Source organism: Opisthocomus hoazin, chromosome 1 (assembly GCF_030867145.1).
Source record: "Opisthocomus hoazin isolate bOpiHoa1 chromosome 1, bOpiHoa1.hap1, whole genome shotgun sequence".
Lineage (NCBI taxonomy): Eukaryota > Metazoa > Chordata > Aves > Opisthocomiformes > Opisthocomidae > Opisthocomus > Opisthocomus hoazin.
The window spans coordinates 153597812-153623071 of NC_134414.1; the positions used below are offsets into that span (position 1 = coordinate 153597812).

General features: G+C 47.5%; 1 protein-coding gene across 6 annotated transcripts in view; it reads left to right on the forward strand.

The window, feature by feature from the left end:
* The window catches only part of DUSP16 (dual specificity phosphatase 16), a 75822-nt gene that overhangs the window by 41254 nt on the left and 9308 nt on the right, over window positions 1-25260 (forward strand). For all 6 annotated transcript variants that reach the window (XM_075442062.1, XM_075442112.1, XM_075442104.1 and 3 more), the window contains one exon: window positions 19350-19513. In XM_075442062.1, the coding sequence (XP_075298177.1) occupies window positions 19350-19513 (164 nt within the window). The remainder of the gene's footprint in view (window positions 1-19349; window positions 19514-25260) is intronic.

Genomic DNA, 25260 nt, shown 5'->3' on the forward strand with positions numbered 1-25260 from the left:
GCATATAGTGATGCTCCTAATACGTATAACGCTTAGAAATTTCATCTTACAGGGGATATGTTACACCACTGGTGCTGTGTAAATGCAAATTGGTCAACGCAGCGTTATTTAGACGCATATGTCTGCTGTTTTGGGGTCAAAAATAGGAAAAGAAATGTGCTTCCCTGGTCTTTTAAGCGTCGTACATGCTAGGAGAGAAAAATCTCTTCCTCACTGAGTTGGTCGTTCCTACGATAAGATCAAGAGAAATAATCTCCCAGAGTTATGATGATTGTTTTTTGTGACTTTTTAGACTTCAGGTCCTTAAGTGGTAGTACTCTGTTTAGGTCTTCTCCCTCACCTCCACCTATGTTTTTTTTTTAAACTCCAGGTCAAAGCCTCCGTATAAATTCAGGTTCTTATACAGGATTTGTTGGTGTTGATGTGCGCTTGTGGTGGTGTTTCTGTCGTGGAACAGTAGACGCGGTGTTCACAAGAAGGAACAAGGAGGGGCGTGAAGTAGATCCAGGGCTGAAAGAAGAGGGGATGATGAACACAAGTAGGAAATCGGTTGCGGTGACTCGATCAGTGATCTAATGGAGTGTGTACATAGTCTCTGAAATGTTAAAACTGCAGTCAGAGACTGAATAACAATGAGGAAAAGGGAAGGAACTCCAGAGAGAAGCTTCCCCTTAGCAAGAAGGTTTCGCTGAGGTTTGTAGTGTCTTCACATGAAGGTGATAGGGAGGTGGGTTTGTTACGGAGAGAACTTTTCCCAAACTATTTTGAAAGCAAGTACAGAGAAAAAGAATAATTTCTGCACTTGGACGGGTGCATTTGGTGCTCATGGGAGCTGTACTTACAGAAAACTAAGCAGGATTTTCCTTTGGCTGTTTGGTGCTTCAATTTTTCTTTGCTCGCTTGGTAAGAATTACACCTGTGGGTTGTGGACTACAGTATTAGATGAAGTAATTCTTCTTCCAGTATGGCCACCAAGTAAATGTCTCGTGCTTAGGCACAGCAAATGCTTAATGTAAGAGTGCTGAAATAGGTGGTTGATACGCTCTTGAATTTAAAACTGTTATTTAAAAAATAGGCCAGTCTAGAAGCAGTTCATGTCTCTTAGAAAATCCTTTTATTGTTCGAATACCCAACTCTGCTCACCCGTCCCGAGGTTTTTATTAATGACCAAAAGTGTATTACAGCTCCATGCAGCAATACAGACTATTCACAACGTAATTTGCACGACAGAAAGAGACGACAGCTCTCTAATAACCGAGAATTAGACCTCATGGCAGGGAGGAGTTGGGAGGGGACCCTTAACAATGCCAAGCAAAGGAGAGTATCGCAAAACTTCCCTTCCTTCTGCTGTCCTGCTGTAGGTTAGTTGCGTGAGGCATGGCTTTGATCTTCCATTTTCCTCTGCTGGACCCTGTGAAGGTGGTGGTCAGGACGTCTCCATCCTTCGGCTTGCCCGTGGCTCCCGTAGGGGTGGACAGTACTGGGAAGGGAGTGTTCCCAGCTCCCCGGTGCGCAGTCGGGGCAAACACCGCTTGCGTGTATCGTGATGGTGCTGTGAGAAATTGTTTTGGTTTGTTTCTCGCATGTGGTAGTTGCCTGTTCAACCTGCAAATGCAACTTAAACCATGTGCAAGATACCAGTGCACCTTAGCCAGCTGAGGTGAACTTAGCCACGTGCAGCTGGTAAGGATTGGGTTGGGTGTCAGATGGAGAGAAAGGGAATGAACTGTGTTCACAGAATGGTTGGGGGTCGGAAGGGACCTCTGTGGGTCACCCAGCCCAACCCCCTGCCGAAGCAGGGTCACCTACAGCAGGCTGCACAGGACCTTGTCCAGGTGGGTCTTGAATATCTCCAGAGAAGGAGACTCCACAACCTCCCTGGGCAGCCTGTGCCAGGGCTCCGTCACCCTCAGAGGGAAGAAGTTCTTCCTCATGTTCAGCTGGAGCTTCCTCTGCTTCAGTTTGTGCCCATTGCCCCTTGTCCTGTCGCTGGGCACCACTGAAAAGAGTCTGGCCCCATCCTCCTGACACCCACCCATGTGTTAGAACCCTCCTTATAGAAAGGAGGATTTTTATTTTAGCATGTCAAATGCATTTTGTCTTAACAAAGATCAGATTTGAGAATTTAATCTTATTTTTGGTTAAATAGCTAGTGATGGGGATATTTATGAATGCAGAAACAACTGATGGCTTTAAAACCAGTGGTAGAGGAGTATGAGAACAAAAGGGAGGTGTGAAGTGTTTACTTCTGATCTGTTACAGGTAAGTGCTTATTTCAGGAAATCTACCCAATTGAGATGAATTGGTAGTAAAGTAATTAATGTCAACTCTGTTCCTTCAGCTCTCTAGGGTTTCTTTCTTCTATAGTGAGTTTGCTCTGATTTTAATCCTTACATAAGAAAATACCTTTCACAGTCCTGTTGTTTTCTTACATCTATTAAAAAGCTAGCTACTTAACACACACACACACAGAGGAAACCTTCTGGGATGTGGGGTGGAGGAGAAGGTGCTAGATTCAGTCTTACAGAAAGTTCCGTGGAGGTTATTGATACGCGGCTCTAGGAAGCGAGATAAAATGTATTGTCTCAGCAAGCTGATGACCAGCTCTCATAAACATTTATGGCCCATAATGAGAGTAGGAGTCAGTGCACCATGTGAAAAGAAAAACCTTTGGACTTGGAAAATAATTTTTTTGTTGGGATAGAATAGGGAGCAGTTAACAAATATCTGAAATTCCTGCATCTGTTCTTCCTTACTCCCGCCATTTCTGAGCACTCAGTGAGGTGATTTTTTATTTAGGTTGTGCACAAAGGTATGCTCTACCCTGGAGGTTGTTTTTCATTGAAGTACTAAGGAAAAGACCTCAAAGGAACCCTTACCAATTAGTTTAAGCTCTTGATCTAACCTCATAAAAATATTTATAATCTGGTGGGGAATGTTCTCAGGAATTTAAAGATTTGTTTTGGTTCTTAATTTTTAACAGTGCACAAAATACTGAAATGCGGGTACTGAAGGCTTAACCCCACTCCAATCATTGCATCCACGTTACCGAATTAAACAAGATTTAAACACAGGGATGTGACTCGATTCCTTCTCTTCCCATATTTTGAGAACTGGATTTATTTGCCTGGAGTCCTTTTCCTAGTTACAGTATTTTTGTGATGTTTCTGCTTGCTCTGTAGAAACAGTTAAGAGAGACTACAGATTGTTGCTTGATGAATTAGCATTATTAAGGTGGTAAACGCCAAGAGCCTTGCTTAAATTATATTCCACCGTGCCAGTGGAAATCATTCATGTTCTGCTCCCCTACTTCTCTTAATCTGGCTTACTCCTGCCCGTGCAAGCACAAATGTCTTCATGATGGTTGCCTTTCAGATGTTGCCTGTGATGATGGGGTATTTTGATTTTTGTACAGCAGACTCATGCTAGGCAGAAGCATTTCTGGAAAAATGGAAATGCCTGCCTTTCTGTATTTCTAACCTAAAATTAAAAATTGCAAGAGCCTAACACAGAAACACTGCACTGGCTCTGAGCTGGAACCAAAAGCAGGAATTCTTGTGCTTGGGTGGATATGGAGCAATAGTAAAGGTCCAAGAAGGACTGGCTAGACTGCAGACTACTGTAATGCAGGATCATAGAAACAGTTTCACTGAACTCTCGAAGAGTTTTTTAGTGCTGCAAGACCAGAGTGTATTTTGCCAGCAAACCATGAAGGATGTATTTTTCTGTCAGTCACTGAATTACCACTCAGACTTGATGTACGGCGGTATTCAATGCCAGAGAACAACCAATATGGAAAGCTTACATGATGTACCAGATGATAAAGTGTGTGGGCAGAAGGGGAGTTAAATGTACTGGAGACCTTTTGTGCCCTTCTAGAACTGGCCGTATGGTTTTACCCCCCAGTGTCTGTACGCTGAGACGTAGATCTGTATGTGACTGTATTCCTTTGGAGCCGTGCTGCTTCTTAAATAGCATCCACCTGATCTGTAGGTGTAATTGGGGTTCTGTACAGAAAGTTCATAGAATCACAGAATGGTTTGGGTTAGAAGGGCGCTCATAGGTCATCTGGTTCCACCTCCACTGCCGTGGGCAGGGACACCTTCCACCAGACCAGGTTGCTCAAAGCCCCGTCCAACCTGGCCTTGAACGCTTCCAGCGAGGGGGCAGCCACAGCTTCTCTGGGCAACCTGGGCCAGTGCCTCACCACCCTCACAGTAAAGAAGTTCTTTCTTATGTCCAATCTATAATTTACCCTCTTTCAGTTTCAAGCCATTGCCCTTTGTCCTATCACTCAATGCTCTTGGAAAAAGTCCCTCTGCAGCTTTCTTGCTTGGTGGTTGGAGGCGAAGCTGCCATCCTTCAGTGGATGAAGCAAAGACTACTGGGGAAGAAAGCCTGGTCTCACGCTCAAGTCAGATGAGAGCTGGCTTGAAAAGGGGTCCGTAATTTTCTATGTGCTACTTCCTACACAAGTTACATGTATGATTCAGGGAATCACTAGTAGAGAATTACAGATTTTCTAGGTGCCCCGCATGAAGCCAGCGTCCGACTTGCAGAACCACTGAGCACCGAGCCAGGGAGCTGCACGACTCCCTCCCAAAACCGTGGTTGGACCATGGGTACAGTCACCACGTTAACACAGTGGTGGTGACAGGTAATCAAGGCCCAGGTGGTGAATTGCGTAGTAATCCCTGCAACCCTTCTGCCTATGAAAAATGTCACCAGTAATGTGATTTCATGGATTTTGCTTTCACGAGAGCTCTCGGAGAAGCTTCTGCAGAGCACAAAGCTACCGTGGTAACCAGAAAGACATAAATTATTAATATTCTATTCAGTGACGAATGCAGGCAACATATGCAGTGGACGGTGGATGAAGTCATAAGCTGAGAGAGCACGTAAAGAAACCACAGACAGAATGAGTTTAGTGAGATGGGGCAAAGGTCCCGGAAAGAAGATAGTGAGTGATTAGCCAGGGACGGTTGCAGAAGGTATTTTTTTGCTGAAACTTCCCAAACCGTTGTTTCCCCCGAGCTGTCCCTCACCTCACAAAGCGGGTGTACAAAATGGAAGAGTTGCATGGAGGATGCAAGAAGGAAACAAGGCAGGAACACTTACACGGTCTTGTTTATGCTGGTGTTTTTCTTAAAAATATTTGAAATTGGAAGTCCATTTAAAGGAATCCCGGTATAAAAATGCCAGTATCTCTAGGGTGCATTTAGCATTGTGTTGTCTCTACTGGCCTAAAGCAAAGCTGGATGGAAAAGAAGCTCAGGGCTCTTTCCCCGCTTTGCCACCAGAAAACTGCCTTGTGGCAGAGGAGCAGGAGATCTGAAGAATGTTCTCTCACAGGTAGAGCTGGTCATTTCTGTCTCCTGGTGACCAAGGCTGTGAGACTGAGCTTTCTTCCCCACTTCTGCGGTCCTGTGTGCCAAGTAGGAGGCTGCCCAGTGTGGACTGCAAGATGGCGTGAGGTAGCTGTGGGTTGTGCCATCTGATAAATTCCTGTCTACCACCCTGACACCTTTTAATCACAGAATGGTAGGGGTTGGAAGGGACCTCTGTGGGTCATCTAGTCCAACCCCCTGCCGAAGCAGGGTCACCTACAGCAGGCTGCACAGCACCGCATCCAGGCGGGGCTTGAATATCTCCAGAGAAGGAGACTCCACAACCTCCCTGGGCAGCCTGGGCCAGGGCTCCGTCACCCTCAGAGGGAAGAAGTTCTTCCTCATGTTCAGCTGGAGCTTCCTCTGCTTCAGTTTGTGCCCATTGCCCCTTGTCCTGTTGCTGGGCACCACTGGAAAGAGTCTGGCCCCATCCTCCTGACACCCACCCTGCAGATATTTGTAGGTATATATTAGGTCCCCTCTCAGCCTTCTCTTCTTCAGGCTGAACAAGCCCAGCTCCCTCAGCCTCTCCTCATAGGAGAGATGCTCCAGTCCCCTCACCATCCTCGTAGTCCTCCGCTGGACTCTCTCCAGTAGCTCCTCATCTTTCTTGAAGTGGGGAGCCCAGCACTGGACACAGTGCTCCAGATGGGACCTCACTAGGGCAGTGTAGCGGGGAAGGAGAACCTCCCTCGACCTGCTGGCCACGCTCCTCCTAATGCACCCCAGGATCCCATTGGCCTTCTTGGCAGCCAGGGCACACTGGTGGCTCATGGTCACCCTGTCGTCCACCAGGACACCCAGGTCAAATGTTTGGACTGGGAGCTTTAAGAACTTTTGCTTGTGGCCCACTGAAATTTTGCATGTTCCTTGTAAGTGTGTCTTTGCAGAGCACCTCAAGGAGAAGAGCACGCCTTCAAATAGCAGTCATGGGTTAAAGCAACCAAGTTATCTGCGAGCTGAAATAATTACAGCAAGAAGGAGCTGTTAAATATCCTGCCAGTGTTTGGAGAAGGAAGGATAGTTGCAAGATGATGCCGGCTTCCCTGATACTGCTGTCTGATTGATGCCATCCAGCCCCTAATGCAAGAGGTGAAGGTCTTGCGGGGGGAGTGCAGCGTTCCCTTAGTGGTCCCACAGCCCACGGAGCAGGGCCAGCGTCGGTGGGGAGGAGACGGGAGTGACAGAGGAGCTTGGCTCTGAATCACCCACTTCAAAAATCTCCCTCTCCATCCGTTTTTAACGAGAGGGTGGAAAGGCGAGTACCCTTGGCTGCAGGCGGTCCTCTGTGGATGTCCTCCCGCCCTTTGGACTTCAGATGCAGTTTGGAGCGTTCATTTAGCACCATGATTGTTTTAAGCACTTGAAGAAGGGGAGTAGGGTTTATTACTTTCATATGTGTATCCACTTGCTGCCTTTTGAGAGAGAGCAAAGTTTGACTAGCGTGGAGCTCTCGTAACATTTCTCAAACCCAAGAATAACTTGTTAAGTTTGCTTTTGTTTTGGATACCTCTGGATCCTTGTGAAACTTAATTGAGTGAAATTACGATGAGGATATCTTTGTGTTTTTTTTTTTTCTTTAAAGGCAGAAGGGGCAAGCTGAGTGTCCAGTTTTCTCTCTTTACTTGTCGTTGGTCGGACTTCTCCCTGTGCCACTTGGGTGGGAAAGGGCTGCTTGACCCCGTTCTCGCCCCTCCCAAGCCTTGTTTGCCTAACCTGCCTATTAACCTCATCTTACCAAAGGCAGAAACCCTCCAGGGCCAAGGACTTCCCCTGCTACCGTGCTTGTAAAACACCTGGCGTAACGGGGCCGCTCGCTGCACGCCGCCGTAAGAAAAACAGCCCTAGCTTTCCCAACCCGTGAAACCCTGAATCTGGTGGAAGGACTCCCCGCGGCCGGTGAGAGGGGATGGGAGGATGAGGATGGCTCCCCAGCCTGAGCTCTGCGTAATGGAAAATGGCAGGCGTCCCTGCGGAGCGGGGCTGGAACGCGCGAATTGCGACGGCCTGCGGAGGGAGGTCTGCAGCTCGTTTAAGCGGAGTGGAAACATTGTAGGTTCATAAAACTTGTGAGTCAGAAAGTTTACAACTTTCCTTCCTTGCGGCAAGGGAAAAATCTATACTGCGGCTTTTAGATAAACATTTTCGTGTTGGATGGGAATGTGGCCGTGAAAGTGCTGTGAAGTCACAGCATTAAGAGCCTCTGAGCTGACTGGAGGCAAGGCAAACGTTGTATATTTTGTCTTTGCTGTAGTGCTGTTTAAATTTGTTTGGTTTTTTTATTTTTTAGCATAGTTTTCAGTACTGTTACATTATGTGCCTGGCACTAATCAGTATTTACAGTAACAAATCTCAAATTGCTGTTAGGAGAATAGGAAGAAAAAAGTTAAACAGGAATGTGCTCCACTGCATACCTTTGGTGAATACAGAAGTTTGGTAAGGCTTACTTAAAATTACAAAGGCTAAATACTATGTTGTAGAGGCAGTTGCAAATTTTGCTGCTTTTTTATTCTTTTCCTTTAAAAAGGGATAAAAATATAATATCTATTAGTATATGGCTAGTATATGGCTCTATAAAATTTATTTATCCAGCGACAGGACAAGGGGCAACGGGCACAAACTGAAGCAGAGGAAGCTCCAGCTGAACATGAGGAAGAACTTCTTCCCTCTGAGGGTGACGGAGCCCTGGCCCAGGCTGCCCAGGGAGGCTGTGGAGTCTCCTTCTCTGGAGATATTCCAGACCCGCCTGGACAAGGTCCTGTGCAGCCTGCTCTGGGTGACCATGCTTTGACAGGAGGGTTGGACTAGATGACCCACAGAGGTCCCTTCCAACCCCTACCATTCTGTGATTCTGTAATGCCGTTAATGAAGATGCAAATTCTGGACTTAACAGAGGTGGTGGAATCTTCCGCCAAATCCACAAGCTTCCAAGTCTCCTTCGTGCAGTCCTTTCCTAGTACATGGATGTAGTCTTTTTTTTTTTTCTTGACTCACCACTTGGGTCTTAGCCCTTTTCCACTCCCTGCTTTAGAATAATTGTGTTTGACACTGAGTTAACACCGATGAACTGGCAGACGATTAGGCCTCATGGGAAAAGGAGGGAAGTTGCTTCTAGTCTGTTTTCAGTTCATTGAAGAAAGCTAATTTCTCCTTTTGGCCTTTTCTGAACGGTCAGAATCCAAAAGGGGTAAAAAAGGGAGAAGAATCTGATTTGAATGGCACTTAAGAGAAATGCCAAAGTTTGCTCTCTTACCTGTGTGCCAATCCTTGGGCTTTTCCAGCAGATTGCATGACCTGTGAGAACCAGACACGGTCGCTGTCCCTGATTTCTCCATCAGGAGCACAAGACAGGATCTTTCTGTGCATCCCGTGTGAGGCACGCAGAGCTGCAGGGCCAGCTGGATCTCCAGGGATGTTGTAGAAAACGCTTCACAGGCTTTTCTTCGCCTGAAGTTTAAGGGAAGCAAAGCTCGTAGGAGTTGCCATGTTGTCTGTCTCTCTCCTGTCACTCACAAAAGATGTTTAAGCTTGCTGGTCAGCTTCAATACGGTTTGACAAAAGGAGTAATTCAATGAAGAAAATCAGCTAAGTTCTTGTAAGCCCTACAGAAATGAGCACCGGCAAAGCGCAGAGCCTCAAATTAGCATCTCCCCCTGAAAAGTAGCTTTGGGTTACCTGCTGGTAAGGAGCTCTGTGGAGAGGGACCTGGGAGTGCTGGTGGATGACAGGTTGACCATGAGCTAGCAGTGTGCCCTGGCTGCCAAAAAGGCCAGTGGGATCCTGGGGTGCATTAGGAGGAGTGTGGCCAGCAGGTCGAGGGAGGTTCTCCTTCCCCTCTACACTGCCCTAGTGAGGCCCCATCTGCAGTGCTGTGTCCAGTTCTGGGCTCCCCAGTTCAAGAAAGATGAGGAGCTACTGGAGAGAGTCCAGCGGAGGGCTACAAGGATGGTGAGGGGACTGGAGCATCTCTCCTATGAGGAGAGGCTGAGGGAGCTGGGCTTGTTCAGCCTGAAGAAGAGAAGGCTGAGAGGGGACCTAATAAATGCTTATAAATATCTGCAGGGTGGGTGTCAGGAGGATGGGGCCAGACTCTTTTCAGTGGTGCCCAGTGACAGGACAAGGGGCAATGGGCGCAAAATGAAGCAGAGGAAGCTCCAGCTGAACATGAGGAAGAACTTCTTCCCTCTGAGGGTGACGGAGCCCTGGCCCAGGCTGCCCAGGGAGGCTGTGGAGTCTCCTTCTCTGGAGATATTCCAGACCCACCTGGACAAGGTCCTGTGCAGCCTGCTGTGGGTGACCCTGCTTCGGCAGGGGGTTGGACTGGGTGACCCACAGAGGTCCCTTCCAACCCCAAACGTTCAGTGATTCTGTGTGTTGAGCTGGGCTGGTTGTAGATTTGCTGGTGTGACCAAGCAGCAGCGCTGCGTGGGCCCCAGCAATGCAAGAAAGGGTCCTGGGGAGCTCAGGCTGCGATAACCATCGAGGATCCACCCTGAGGTGGGCGCCGGTGGTGGTTGGGATGCTTCAGTTTCCACGGCCTCTCAAATCACTTGGTTGGAAAACATGTTTGCGTAGCGTGAAAGTGGAAAGCTGCTCTCCTGGTCTTTAGGATCGGTCTCAGTTGGAGAAGGTGGTCAGCACCTTCAGCTCGGTTAGCAGTCTCTTCTCTAGCTGCATCTCTGCTCTTCTCCCGCCTGGGCCTTGGGCATGAGAAGCAATTGCTGGCGTTCTCCTTCCAGCTTTAGCTGACAGGATTATGGGAGACACATAAGGTGATGCGAACGCTTATTGCCTTATCTTTCTTTCGTTCCAAGTTATGTTTCATGACTGCCTTTACAAAGGAATAGTAAGAAATCCTCCCGGAACAAATGCAGTGTAAGCTTGTCGGTTAAGTTTTTTCCAGTTAGAATTTGTATGTGCGTGGAGCTCTCGTCTTCGTAGAAGCTGTCTCCACGCTTGGACAGTTACATGAAAAAAGCAAGTTACGCCTAATGAGAAGGTCCCCTCCTTTCATGCTTCTGTTTCACCGCAGAGTTGTGGGCATGTCAGATGTTGCACTTGAATTTCACCCCCAACCTTAATCTGGCTCCTCTCTGAAGCGTGGTCCCGTCTCTGCTCCTTGCTGCGCCCTGGCAGTACGCCCTGGCCTGACTAGCAAGAGCAGCTGTCTCTAGGTGATTAAGGACAGAACTACTGGTGCGGATCTCTGCAAACGCTTGAGGATGGTAAGGAATTACAGAATTGGCCCTTTCAACCGTCATTTTCAAAGCAGCTTTAAAGAGATGTCAGTGTTGCCTCACGACTGTTCTGTGTCTTAGAGGCGTAGGATGGATGGATGTGGAAGTTGAGACGCAGGATGGATGTATGAGGGAACATCCGTGCTGTATTCAATACGAATGCAAAGGAGAGACTTATGAGGATGATGAGGAGACTGGAGCATCTCTCCTGTGAGGAAAGGCTGAGGGAGCTGGGCTTGTTCAGCCTGGAGAAGAGAAGGCTGAGAGGGGACCGAATAAATGCTTACAAATATCTGCAGGGTGGGGTCAGGAGGAAGGGGCCAGACGCTTTTCAGTCGTGCCCAGCGACAGGACAAGGGGCAACGGGCACAAACTGAAGCAGAGGAAGTTCCAGCTGGACATGGGGAACAACTTCTTCCCTCTGAGGGTGACGGAGCCCTGGCCCAGGCTGCCCAGGGAGGTTGTGGAGTCTCCTTCTCTGGAGATATTCCAGACCTGCCTGGACGCGGTCCTGTGCAGCCTGCTCTGGGTGACCCTGCTTCGGCAGGGGGTTGGACTGGGTGACCCACAGAGGTCCCTTCCGACCCCCAACATTCTGTGATTCTGTGAAACGTGTGGGTGGGGGGATTGTCGCTGAAGAAGGCCTGCTTGGCAAACAGTTGGCATTTGCAGCCAGCCAACAGCCCGCTTACTGTGGTACGTCATGGAAGCATCGGTGAGCTGCTCAAGGTGAACTTTGGAAGCTGGTAGGAGGAGAAAATGGCATTCTTCTCTCTTTCCAGCACCCTGCAAAAAAGGAAAAGTATCTGAGGGGGCAGAGGTCAGGAGAGCAAAGCGGGCACCAGGCTGGTGGATGGGGAAGGTGTGCAGGGTGGTGCAGATGTTGAGCTGCGCAGCAGCAGACGAAATGTCACCAAACGACACGTGATGTCCTAAAGTCGAAGCCGAGTAACCTGTGTGCGTGGCAGGGATGTGCGTTCATGTGAATGAAGAACGGTGCTTGCCTTTGGAAAAATGAATTTTTAGTAGTTTGGTGTTTCTGCGTAACTTTTTTCTCTTCCCCATGCCAAATCAGTCCTACAAGTACTTGGCCTTCTATATACAAAGAAAAATGCTTTTAGTTTTTAATTCAGAATCAGTATGTTTCCTGTGAAGTGGTCTTGCCTGGTTTTGATCTGTGACATCTGAGTGGTTTGACCCGTTCGAAGGAAATGCAAAGACGCGGAGGAGGAAGAGAAACCAGCAGAACGTGGAACGAGCACAGGAAACACCTACCATTTCCGTACCCCCCTGCCAGTTTTTTGTCCTATTCTGGTGTCACTGGTGTCATTTAATTGGAAGGGTTTTACTGAGCATTGGGTAAAACCAGTAAAACGTTACGTGCGTCTCACAGCTCTGTATTAAGTGTTCAAACCACGAGCTTCGGGCTTAACTGGCCTTCCGCTTGCAGACCCCTGCAGCGGTTTGCGGAGCTGCTGTCCCCGCAGCTGCAGGTGGCGGCCGACGGCGCGGCGGAATGCTCCTGGTCTGTCTCCGTACGGAGTAACAGAGATGAGCTGACGTGCGTGCTGTGGTTCTCGGCAGTTATTCCTCTGTATTGATTTAGGGTTTGTCTCTGATGGTAGTTCAACTAGTTGTAAGGATCTGGGTGGATTCCGTTCCCTTAGTGAAAGGTACCTCTTCCCAGATCAGTATTTCACAGAGTCACAGAATGTTTGGGGTTGGAAGGGACCTCTGTGGGTCACCCAGCCCAACCCCCTGCCCAAGCAGGGTCACCCAGAGCAGGCTGCACAGGACCTTGTCCAGGCGGGGCTTGAATATCTCCAGAGAAGGAGACTCCGCAGCCTCCCTGGGCAGCCTGTGCCAGGGCTCCGTCACCCTCAGAGGGAAGAAGTTCTTCCTCATGTTCAGCTGGAACTTCCTCTGCTTCAGTTTGTGCCCATTGCCCCTTGTCCTGTCGCTGGGCACCACTGAAAAGAGTCTGGCCCTGTCCTCCTGACACCCACCCTTCAGATATTTATAAACATTTATTAGGTCCCCTCTCAGCCTTCTCTTCTTCAGGCTGAACAAGCCCATCTCCTTCAGCCTCTCCTCATAGGAGAGATGCTCCAGTCCCCTCACCATCCTCGTAGCCCTCTGCTGGACTCTCTCCAGTAGCTCCTCATCTTTCTTGAACTGGGGAGCCCAGAACTGGACACAGGACTCCAAATGGGGCCTCACTAGGGCAGTGTAGAGGGGAAGGAGAACCTCCCTCGACCTGCTGGCCACACTCCTCCTAATGCACCCCAGGATTCCATTGGCCTTCTTGGCAGCCAGGGCACACTGCTGGCTCATGGTCAACCTGTCGTCCCCCAGCACTCCCAGGTCCCTCTCCACAGAGCTGCTCTCCAGCAGGTCCGCCCCAGCCTGTACTGGTGCCTGGGGTTGTTCCTCCCCAGGTGCAGGACCCTGCACTTGCCCTTGTTGAACCTCATCAGGTTCCTCTCTGCCCAACTTTCTCTGGCTGTCACTCATTGCCACGTGATCCCGTCCTCTCTCCCTCTCCTCTTCCTGCTGCTGGCAAAGTTAGTTGGGAGTTTTATTTATACAAGGATTTATGCAATGAATCAAAGAATAACTTCTGTTGTGGAAGCTTGCCGAAACTTTTTCATTCCTTGTGGGTTTGGCCCTGTTTTGTTTCCCAAGGTGGCTTAGAAGGGAGCCAAAACTTCTGATCCCAAGATTCCTTTAGTGGTCCTACCTTATCGATGGCAACTGAGTAGGCTGCTGGGTCTTGCCACGTTTCTGCTCATGGATGTGGAGGCTTGAAAGCAAGAAACGCGGGCTTTGCTGTGCAGACCTCGGAGGTGCTGGGTTGTCTGCCACACGCACAAGGGCTGCAAAACCCCTGCCGGCTTCTGGCACCTTAACGTGGTTCTGTAGAAGCTCTGGTGTGAGTCGTAGCCACAAGAAGGGAACAGAACAAGTCAGCGCTGGGATGCGATACGGCACCGCTGTTCGTGAAACACGCTGCAGCCAGGGGATGCTTGTGGCTCGGTTAGAGCTGAAATCACTCGCCTGTTCATTTTAACAAGCTGCCTAAGCAAAAGCCGAGTTACCTTGGGGCAGTCAGAGACCTTTGCAAATCTTCTGATGGATCAGCTGAAATTAGAGCAGAATTTAATTAACTGATTTTTGTCTCGGAAACGTGAAGGACGACCAGCTGGGCTTGTTCAGCCTGAAGAAAAGGCTGCGAGGGGACCTAATATATACTTACAAATATCTGCAGGGTGGGTGTCAGGAGGATGGGGCCAGACTCTTTTCAGTGGTGCCCAGTGACAGGACAAGGGGCAATGGGCACAAACTGAGGCACAGGAAGTTCCAGCTGAACATGAGGAAGAACTTCTTCCCTCTGAGGGTGACGGAGCCCTGGAACAGGCTGCCCAGGGAGGTTGTGGAGTCTCCTTCTCTGGAGATATTCCAGACCCGCCTGGACAAGGTCGTGTGCAGCCTGCTGTAGGTGACCCTGCTTCGGCAGGGGAGTTGGACTGGGTGACCCACAGAGGTCCCTTCCAACCCCCACCATTCTGTGATTCTGTGACCAGCTGAACAACACAGTTTACCACTGCTACTTTGATATCTGTTGCTTTCATGTTGGAAAATATATTGGATGATAGTCTGAAATCACCTCTGTGACTCTGCTTTAATTTGCTCCCATAATGATGGAAGTCATCATCCCCAAAGACTTTTTCCTTCAAACTTGGGTAGGGCCTGGTATGCAAGTAAGGCAGGCTTAGAGCGCTGTTAGCGACTCGCTGCCAGCCGAAGGATACGATGATCAGAAGCAGCTGCCTACTTAAAACTGAAGGAGGAGATGCATTGTGCTGCTTATCCTGCTTGACCATCAGGGTTTTCAGATGTAATGGAATGATCACGAATGGCGATGGAAGAGTCTTCCATTTAATTCATTGATACTGGAAAAAGGAGAGTGAAAAACTTCAAAAGCCTCGCGCGGGCTTGGGGGGGATGGACCTTTTTAAACACATGCAAAATTTTATAGATATATGTATAATACATAAAAGTTACTCTGTTTCCTCCTTCCTGTCTTCATAACATTCGAATAGACGAGAAGTGGTTTCATCCCGTTGAATGTCAGGAGAGCTGTTCCAGCTCGGCTTCACCACCAAGAATACAGAAAACCTGTATACTTCATCAACTGTTTAGGAGACAATATTTCGGAGTTATTTCTCAGTCATCTATTTCCAGGGCCCAGTTACATTTATCAAAGACTTCAATGAAACTTTATTAACCCAGCAGCTCTGTTAATGACCTGTAGGGTTTTTTTCCCCACAACTTCAACACGCTCTTCTGCTTGATTTATTATTTGCAGAGGCTGGAGTGGTGGTGGGAGAAAGGTTGTTATTTAGAAACTAGCTCCAGAAGAAAAGTGTATTTTCTCTGATTAAAACAAACTGCACAGTGCTGCCAGTAGCCCTATTCCAGCTGAGGTAGGTAAGGAGATTTGCAGATGAAATTTCCCTTGATGCAAAGGTCATCCTCAAATTATGGAAATTGAAACCAAACCATTCCCATCTTTCTTTTACGGCTCAGTTGTCTATTTTGCATTCCCACCTGTACACTAAATTCATTTTTTTCTATCTTTAAAGTTTGCTTTTTGAGGACGGTCTGCTTTACTTACAGCAGCTGTGTTTAAAGCACTTTTCTCATAAGAGGCTCCTCATGAGGACTGTGCATAGACTTCAGCTTTGGGGACTCACCGCAGCCATAATCTGTGTTAGAAAATTGAGACACGTGAAACAAATACCTTTTTTCTACACATCTTTAGCTGCTGTTGGTTTTTTTTTTTAATACCTCTATCATTATATTTTAAAAAAATAGATATATTTTGTAAGTCAATGCAAGCAAGTAGTGATGAGTGCAGTTTCTTAGAATAGAAGTTAGGCTCGTAACGACACGACAGCTCAATGATTGTACGCATGGATGCTGTTGTTCCAGACCCAGGATCCTATGTTTGTTGCACTAAAAGAAATCGTTCGTTTAGCAGGATCCATACAAGAGTGTGTTTTGTTGGTACGGGTTTTGTTTGTTTGTGGGCTTTTTGAAAGCAATTTTTCAACATACGCTCATCTAGAACGTGTTTTTCATATTGTGAGTGCCACACAAGAAAGCCAGATTTGTGGCAAAGCTACTAACTATTTGAAATGGTTATAGAACATGGCAGGGGAGATAGATTAGTATTTGAAACAAGTCACTGATTTCATGCTTTTTCAAATCAGTTCACTAATGATACTAATACCGGGTTAAAATATATTCAGAGGAAAGGAGGGCTGACATGGGAGCGTGTGTAAAGATAGGTAATATAATGTCAGACTTACCCAATTTGTTTTGTGGCTCTAATTCATGTTGTAAAGATACTGAAGCCACATTTTGGTAGGAAAGCACGAGTAGAAAGAAGAAACGTGATTTTGAAGGGATGAATGTCCCAGAGGAAGTGTTGAAGCATTTAATCTTGATTCGCTTCAAGCTTGCCTTGACAGAGCCCTAGAATAAAAATAAAATAGAAGAATGCTCCTTACACTTCCGATGGCGGAGCGTGGGTTCCATCTCCCAAAATCTCAGGTTTTTTGTGTATTAGCTTCTTGCTTAACTCCTTGTTGCAGTGTTCATACAGAAGTGAGACCAACCCATAGGTCGTTGGGAAAGTTCTTTGTTGTTGAACTTTCCCCATGCAAAGAAAGCACGGAAGTGAAATCTTTTCTGTGCTTATCCTGCTTCTTTGTAAGAACAGTCACTTCTCTATTTCCAGCTGTACACACAGAGGCTCCAGAAGCAGCCAACAAACTTCCCAAGAAATAAAGACGAAGCAAATGAAACCAAAGACCGACACTTGATTTCCCCTTCTTCCCCCACCCTCTCGGGGAACTGCTGGGCACCAAATCTTACACTAAATTTAATCTGAGAGGCATATAACACCTGTAAATTCAAGGATTGCTTCCTGTAACAGGGGGGAAAACATTATGCCATACAGAAGAAAATGTAGCAAGTGTGGGAGAGAATTGTTTTGCAAACTCCTCTTGTCCTTCAGTTGATAACGTTGAAGAAGCAGCATCTGTGCTCCTGAGCAGGGTGGTTGTTAAAGCAAGGAGGACAAAACCTGGTGAATAAGAACAGAAAATGTCAGAGGCAAGCCTTGACTGTGTCCCTAGCCTAGGTCCTTCAGATCAGGGATGTGGCTCTGTGATGGGCAGTGCCCTAGCGTAGCGTCCCCCCTGCCCGTCCCCCGCAGTCCAGCCTCATCCGCGTATTCTCGTGATGAGCATTGTCACAGTTGTCTAAAATCACTTCTCTCACAAAATAGACAAGTGATTTTTTTTTTTTTTCTCCCACTTTTTTTTCTAAGTCAGGAGACTGAACAGGAATTGCTGTTCGTAAAAGTTTTATTCTGAAAGCTGCTTGCTGACTTTTCTGTTTATCGGATAAAATGGGCTGTTACACATGTGGCTATTACCTTGGGTTTTTTCTACATTTACTAAAGATACAGATTTTACAATCCAAAGAATAGGCATAATTCTGGCAATGGTAATGCAAGCCTTGACAAAACAGTACATTATCTTATTCCTGAATAATTTTAATTCACGTCTTCAAACAGCAATAATAGTAAACACAGCCTTTGGCAGATTTAGCACGTTAATACTTCACTTCCTTGATGATAAAAAGGTGCCTTGTTCTGAACAAGTTATAATTACTCCTCCTTCACTTAAAATTCCACTTGTCTCTCTGCTTTAAAGTGAGGAAATAGCTGGGGACTTTCACTATGGTTTGCTCCGTTCACCCGTACTGGTTGGCTGCCAAAAGGTGAAGACAGTCAAGAAAAGCCTGTAAACTTACTGATTTAAGCAGCTGCCTCCAGTTCTTCTTCAGACAAGTTTGTGAACGTGAAGTACGAGAATGAGCTGAGCTTGGGGTTTAGCTAGGCTTGGCAAAATCTACCTAGCTTTTGTGAGAACACGTTTAGTCAAAGTATGAGTTTGTCACTGGAGGTTTCTTCAATTTTGTTTTCTGACTGTGGGAAAGGCCAGTTGGCCCACAGTCAGTAGCAGAGATTTATAGACTCGTCAAGGTTGGAAAAGACCTCTAAGATCATGAAGTCCAACCGTCAACCCAACACCACCATGCCTGCTAAACCATGTCCCAAAATGCCACATCTACACGTTTTTTAAACACGTCCAGGGCTGGTGACTCCACCACCTCCCTGGGCAGCCTGTTCCAATGCCTGACCACTCTTTCAGTAAAGAAATTTTTCCTAATATCTCTGCCACCCCTGACGCAACTTGAGGCCGTTTCCTCTTGTCCCGTCACTAGTTACTTGGGAGAAGAGACCAACGCCTGCCTCGCTACAGCACACTTTCAGGTAGAGAGCGATAAGGTCTCCCCTCAGCCTCCTCTTCTCCAGACTGAATAGCTCCAGTTCCCTCCACCACTCCTCATAAGACTTGCTGTGTAGACCCCTCACCATCCTCACTGCTCTTCTCTAGACATGCTCCAGCACCTCAATGTCCTTCGTGTAGTGAGGGGCCCAAAACAGACCACAGTATTCTGGGTGCGGCCTCACCAAGCACAGCCCTTGCGATGGGAGGGAAGCCAGGAACTAGCCAAGCAAGAAGAAGAAATGGAGCTTGAGCTGCCTTCTATGTATTTGTGTCTAGAGCAGCCTCAGCTTCTCTTTTTGTTGCTTCATGTTCTGTAGCAGCTGTGCCATGCTGATGGTGAAACAACCTAGGAGGGCTTCTGATGGCCACTGGGATTTTAGGTGGGTTTAGATGTGTTACCTGTCATTCCGCTCTAGTTTTCCTGAGTGGTGTAGTGCAGCGGTGGGAAATGGTAATGTTTTGGAGCCACAATAGGGTTAGGGCCTAATAACTGGTGCAGATGAAGAACCAGCTAGCAGGAAAGGGAGTAGAGGCTTGTGGTGGTTTGCTGGGGGGAGTCCATGGCTGGGCCTTGTCCTGTAGTCCCCCCGTCTGCTTCGCCCCCCCGCCCACTTGAGATGGAGAAGCCTGGGCTTGGTGTGGTTTTGAAAGATGAAACCTCTTCCAGTGTGGTGCATGAAATATATTAATTATGGAGCAGCATAGAAAATAATAATGTAGGGTTTTAAAAGCAAATATTAATAACCACATATTGATGCTTTTACCAAATTGAGTAAACATGACTTTTTCTTAATGCAGTCTGCTGTAGGTGACCCTGCTTCGGCAGGGGGGTTGGACTAGATGACCCACAGAGGTCCCTTCCAACCCCTACTATTCTGTGATTCTGTGATTATAGACCTAATACCCAGGAGCAGGAGGTGTTTAGAAAACAGCGTGCTGGGGCGGAGAGGAAAAGGTGTGTGTGCTTTCGGTGTGGTGGGTGTTGCGGCTGGTTTTCGTAAAGTCTCATTTCAACATATCGTTAAGAATGGGAAGAAGCATCAAAAACTTCTGAGGAATGGAGAGAGAGAGAGAAAGAAACGTTCCAGGCAGAGTGGGAAGACAAAGCCAGGCCTTTTCTGCTGATGGACGGTTCCTCTGGAAGAGGCTCACGTACAGTTCCTCTAAGAAGTCTTTCCTGCTGCCCCTTAACGCCTCCCCATCTCCTGCTACAAGTGCTGCTTGCTGAGAACTGGTGTGGGCACCCGTGCCTACAGCACGGCAGGTAAATTGAATACATTCTCTTCCTCTCACAGGTGGATTTGCTGAGTTCTCCAGCTCTTTCCCTGGTCTCTGTGAAGGAAAATCCACGCTCGTCCCTACTTGTATCTCTCAGCCCTGCCTGCCCGTCTCCAACGTTGGCCCTACCAGAATCCTGCCGCACCTCTATCTTGGGTGTCAGCGGGATGTCCTCAACAAGGTGAGCATTCTGGGTGTCGTGTTGCTTATTTGGATGAGTATGTGATTGCCACGTGTCTTCATCCATGCTTCTGTCATAGTGCATCATTATAGCTAGAAAACATCTGAAGTAGATACAAATAGCTGGGTGTGCATAAGCTATGGAAAGCTGGGTGAGAACGAGATACAGACCATGTAATTAATCCACGTGTCATGTAATATGAAACTTGGTCTCCTCTCTCCTTCCTCTCGGAGAAGATTATATAGTAGCTTCCTGGGTAACCTACCAACCAACAGCAAACTAGCAAATCTGCCATTACAGCAGGTGAGGTAGTTTCCTGTGTATAGCCCTGACTGGTTTTAGTTTCCTGTGTATAGCCCTGACTGGTTTGTTTTGGCAGGTCTTGGATGTCGGTATATTAACGGTTACAGCAGGACAAAGGGAGGTTGTCTGTTTCTTAGTAGTGCCTTCAAGGGCTGGAACAAGTAGCACTTAAATACCACGAATTGTATAGTGAGGGACTACAGCAAACAAATCTTTGTACAGCTGATACAGTGTTCAGACCTGGACAATCAGCGGGGCCACTTTCAAATGAGCTTTTATGGTAGCGTAGCACTCAGCAGCTTACACTGTTTCTAAATACACGTGTATTTAACAATTTTCATTCCTACAGAATAGCCTGGGACGTTTTGGGATACTTAAAATCGTTGGCCAAGTCATCAGACCCAGCACTCGCGGGGTGCCAGGCTATCAGCTGCTTAACAGAGCTTGTCTCAGATCGCTGTAGGTGTGCAGATCCGCAGGTGCCTGCCTTCGTGAGAGGACCCACCCATACCCCTTACGATCTGCTCCTTGGGTCCCTTCACGAGGGAATTTATTGCTTCTGCTGCACGTGCCCTCTTGCCTCTTCCCTGGCAGTCCAGTTTGTTGTTTGAATCTCCAGCAGCCTTCCTACGCTGGCGTTAAATACACGAGTGGGGGCGAGGGGAGGAGTGCTTCACCCTCATCCTCAGTTATGCGGAAGGCTTGTGTGGGTGTGTTTTTATCCATGTATAAAGCTTAAGGCAGGAACTATCCGAACAGTCCTGCAACCGGATCAAATTCATTACTTTGACCATTATCATATTTTTCTCCGGCTTCTTCTACTTTCACTCCATCCCAGTCTGGCCATTTCTAGGCTATTTTTTGATTTTTCACAGTTGTTTTAAGGGGATCTTCGACACACAAGCAATCATGTAGAAGGTAACTGTGCTTTAACAGAGCGCGCAGAAAAATCTTTCGCGTGGAGGATAGTCAGCAGTCACTGGATTTACTTTGTCCTTTAAAAATCTTCCCTGTCGTTAGAGGCAGCAAGTCAGCAATTCAAGCTTCATTCACGTACGACAGACGTCAAAGCAGCTCGTTACTTGTCCTACCACAAAAGTGATTTGTGGTCCCCAGACAAAAGACAGCAGGGACTAAGCAGTGAGAAAAATTTCCTTGCTTTAAGTGGTGGAGTTAATACTTTGATGCTAAGATGCTTTTATGCTGTTGGTCTCAATGCATGAATGGCAAGTGGTGTCCTAGGTCATGGCGGGGGTGAGGGGGCACCTTGTTCTCCTCCAGGGCCAGGGACGTGCTGCTTCATTTGGGACGTGACTGGAACTCCAGTGCTGGGGCTCTTTGGTGGTGAATCATCCCAGAGGGGTGAAAGGGGCCATTCCCTTTCCTCGCCATAAATTGGTGCTGGGTGCGGGCACAGTCTGTGTGCCTCGCTGGGAAAGGAGTCCAAGTGGTGGCAGCCGTCAGGAATTTCATCATAGGGCTGGAGGAGGCCAAAACCGCAGCTGCTGCTGGTGAGCCCCGAGCCTGGCAGAGCCGTCTACGGGAAGATTTTAGACCTGGTAGTGGCTCCCTTGCCCATTAGTCTACAATCTCGATATTATTTCGGTGTGTGTGCCTCAGACATCGGGAATCACAGAATCACAGAATCACAGAATAGTAGGAGTTGGAAGGGACCTCTGTGGGTCATCTAGTCCAACCCCCTGCCGAAGCAGGGTCACCCACAGCAGGCTGCACAGGACCTTGTCCAGGCGGGTCTGGAATATCTCCAGAGAAGGAGACTCCACAACCTCCCTGGGCAGCCTGTTCCAGTGCTCCGTCACCCTCAGAGGGAAGAAGTTCTTCCTCATGTTCAGACGGAACTTCCTCTGCTTCAGTTTGTGCCCATTGCCCCTTGTCCTGTCACTGGGCACCACTGAAAAGAGCTTGGCCCAATCCTCCTGACACCCACCCTGCAGATATTTGTAGGCATTTATAAGGTCCCCTCGCAGCCTTCCCTTCTTCAGGCTGAACAAGCCCAGTTCCCTCAACCTCTCCTCGTAGGGGAGATGCTCCAGTCCCCTCACCATCCTCGTAGCCCTGCACTGGACTCACTCCAGTAGCTCCTCATCTTTCTTGAAGTGGGGAGCCCAGAACTGGACACAGTACTCCAGATGAGGCCTCACCAGGGCAGTGTAGAGGGGAAGGAGAACTTCCCTCGTCCTGCTGGCCACACTCTTCTTGATGCACCCCAGGATCCCATTGGCTTTCTTGGCAGCCAGGGCACACTGCTGGCTCATGGTTAACCTGTCGTCCACCAGGACACCCAGGTCCCTCTCCGCAGAGCTGCTCTCCAGCAGGTCCACCCCAAGCCTGTACTGGTGCATGAGGTACATGAGTGCTGCAGCTACTTCAGAATTAACGTAGGACACCCAGGAGTTGGTCAGATTTGTGCTTCCTCACATATTCTGGGGAGTTACGATCAAGGATTGCTGCGTTTCCCAATTTTTTTTATGGAGAACCACAAAAACAAGAGCATACGACCCACAGAAAGTTCAGTAAGTTCTTATCGCCTGGAGTCATCCTTGACAAGCCAATCTTTTGGAAGTCCTTCCACAGACAACTAAGGTACCTCTTAGGTTTCTTACCCATTTAAGGGCAAAAACACATCTTACGATTTCAGATCTGCTTGTCGCCTTGTACCTTTGTCCTCTTACTTTGAAGAAATAGCAGGCAGTGCTTTATTCTGAGCACGTCAGCTGTTGGCTGCACCGAAGGAGACCTTCGTGTCTTGGTAGCTTATCTTACCTCTTCAGTTTCAGTGGTTGCCTGTGGAAAATCTGAAATGGCTTCCATCTTTATTAGTACCTTTGATAACCCAAAGAAGCTGTGGCAACAAATTACGATTTCTGCCTCTTAGAATCCACTCAATGTTTTCCCAGCTATCGGCAGCTCCCAGTTTCCCCAGTTTAATCAGTTTCTTGATTCCACTCAAAGTTGGCAGTAGCTAGAGATCAGCACGAGGGGAACACCCCTGGCAGAGCTCCGCGGCTTGCGCTGCTGCTGGGGAAGCCTGGATCCTACCTGGATCCTACACAGCTGGAGAAGCCTGGATCCTACCTGGATTCTGCACAGCTGGAGAAGCGTGGATCCTACCTGGATCCTACACAGCTGGGGAAGCCTGGATCCTACCTGGATCCTGCACAGCTGGAGAAGCGTGGATCCTACCTGGATCCTACACAGCTGGAGAAGCCTGGATCCTACCTGGATCCTACACAGCTGGGGAAGCCTGGATCCTACACAGCTGGAGAAGCCTGGATCCTGCCTGGTTCCTACACAGCTGGAGAAGCGTGGATCCTACCTGGATCCTACACAGCTGGAGAAGCCTGGATCCTACCTGGATCCTACACAGCTGGAGAAGTGTGGATCCTACCTGGATCCTACACAGCTGGAGAAGCCTGGATCCTGCCTGGTTCCTACACAGCTGGAGAAGCGTGGATCCTACCTGGATCCTACACAGCTGGGGAAGCCTGGATCCTACCTGGATTCTACACAGCTGGAGAAGCCTGGATCCTGCCTGGTTCCTACACAGCTGGAGAAGTGTGGATCCTACCTGGATCCTACACAGCTGGGGAAGCTTGGATCCTACCTGGATCCCACACAGCTGGGGAAGCCTGGATCCTACCTGGATCCTACACAGCTGGGGAAGCCTGGATCCTACCTGGATCCTACACAGGGGTGCTGGGGGAGAGCAAGGAGGATGCCTCTTACCACAAGGAGTACCCAGAAATACCAATAGCTGCTATGGAAGCTGGGAAGCGAAGAACATTCAGAAGGAGAGGGGGAGAAACAAAAACCAGGAAGAATTAGCAAAGTCCTGTCTCTGTTAGGACAGTCCGGGAGCTGGTGAGTGGTTGCGTTTGCATGCTCTGGTTTAATGGGTGTGCTGATTTGTTGGCTGCGGGGAACAAGCAGTCAGTCTTCTGTTAAGATTAGGATAGGGGTTTTTTTTCCACTCAAGTCCAGATCTTTTTAAAATACTTTTCTGAAAAATTCTAGTAAAAATCCCAAAACTATTAAGATGTTGACCGTATTTTTTGCCTTCAAATGCTGTCTGTGAGTTCCCTTGATTCCTTCCATTGACCACACATACTGATTCCTCTAAAATTTAAATGTCTTAACAAATCTGCAAAAAGAACTCTTAATCTGCATGACTGTTCAACCTGACGAATTAAAGGTGTGAATTTTCAGCCTGTTTTATCAAGATGATCTTATCTTTTCAGGATCTTTATAAGCTTATCTCTGAATGCATGGGTAGGGAAATGCTCGTCTTGGTGCAGCACAATCTGTATTTGTGACCTTTGAAGAATATTAATGCTGTTTGCCATTAATACCTCTGCTGGCAAGGCTTTAGTTATGAAAGACAGGCAAACACGAATGCTTGGTTTGTATCCTTTAGCAAAATTAACGATTACTTCAGAAAAGTCTTAGGAGATTTTTTGTATTTTTGCTTTACAGAGTTCTTTCTAAAGGCTTGATTCTGAAAACTGTCATAGTATTTTTTTGCACTGTTGAAATGCTAAACAGTTCTTCATAAAAGTTCCAATAGAAAAGTTAATTTCACTTTTTGGATCTCAGTGTGATATATTGGTGGTTACCTCAGCGTGACAGATTGGAGGCATTGCAAGAGGGTACTTACTTTTGCAGATCTGTGTTGCTCTTTGTGAAAGAAAAACTAATTCCAACCTAAATTCTCACAGTGACTGTGTCCTCTCTGGAAGTTAGCATAACAGGAAAAAAAATCTGTGTTGTGGTTCTGGGCCTGAACGAGCCTTCTGCTTACATCTCGTGTTTTGTACCAGGATTTAAAGTGTAAAACTTTCTGCTTTGCTCCTTATGTAACTATTCTCTTTCTTTTCTTCCAGACCTGGATTTTATTTCCTGGAACAAAATAACATTTTAAGGTGCCATTAATTTTCAGATTAAACAAGTCATAAAATGTAAATAAGCTGACAAAAGAGCATTTACCTTCTTTTCAGAAAGTTGTTAGTATTAGGATTTCTGGATCTTCCTCCCATCGTAATTCACTTCTTCCTCTTGGGTGCCGTACAATGAAGGCACTGTTACGGTTATTATATCGGAGCATGTTGCACTGGGAATGATTGATGCTTTAGAACAGAAGGCAGCATAACTTCTTTCTTCGGCCGTGGTCTCAGAGACAAGCACTAACACATTTTTGGGTGTTTTTTGGCTCGGAGATTTCAGACTTGGCGTCTGCAGCCTTCTCGTTCCCATCTGAATAATCAATTCCACATCAAAAACCTTGCATAACTGTGGAATCGTGATGGTTGGACCGTGCAGCCCACCAGCGCTTATGCTTTAAAAGAAATGATAAGGTTTGCTATTCTTCTTCTAAATTCATCAGCCTCCCCTTAGCTATATTCTGAGCAAACATGTGTCATGCAAGT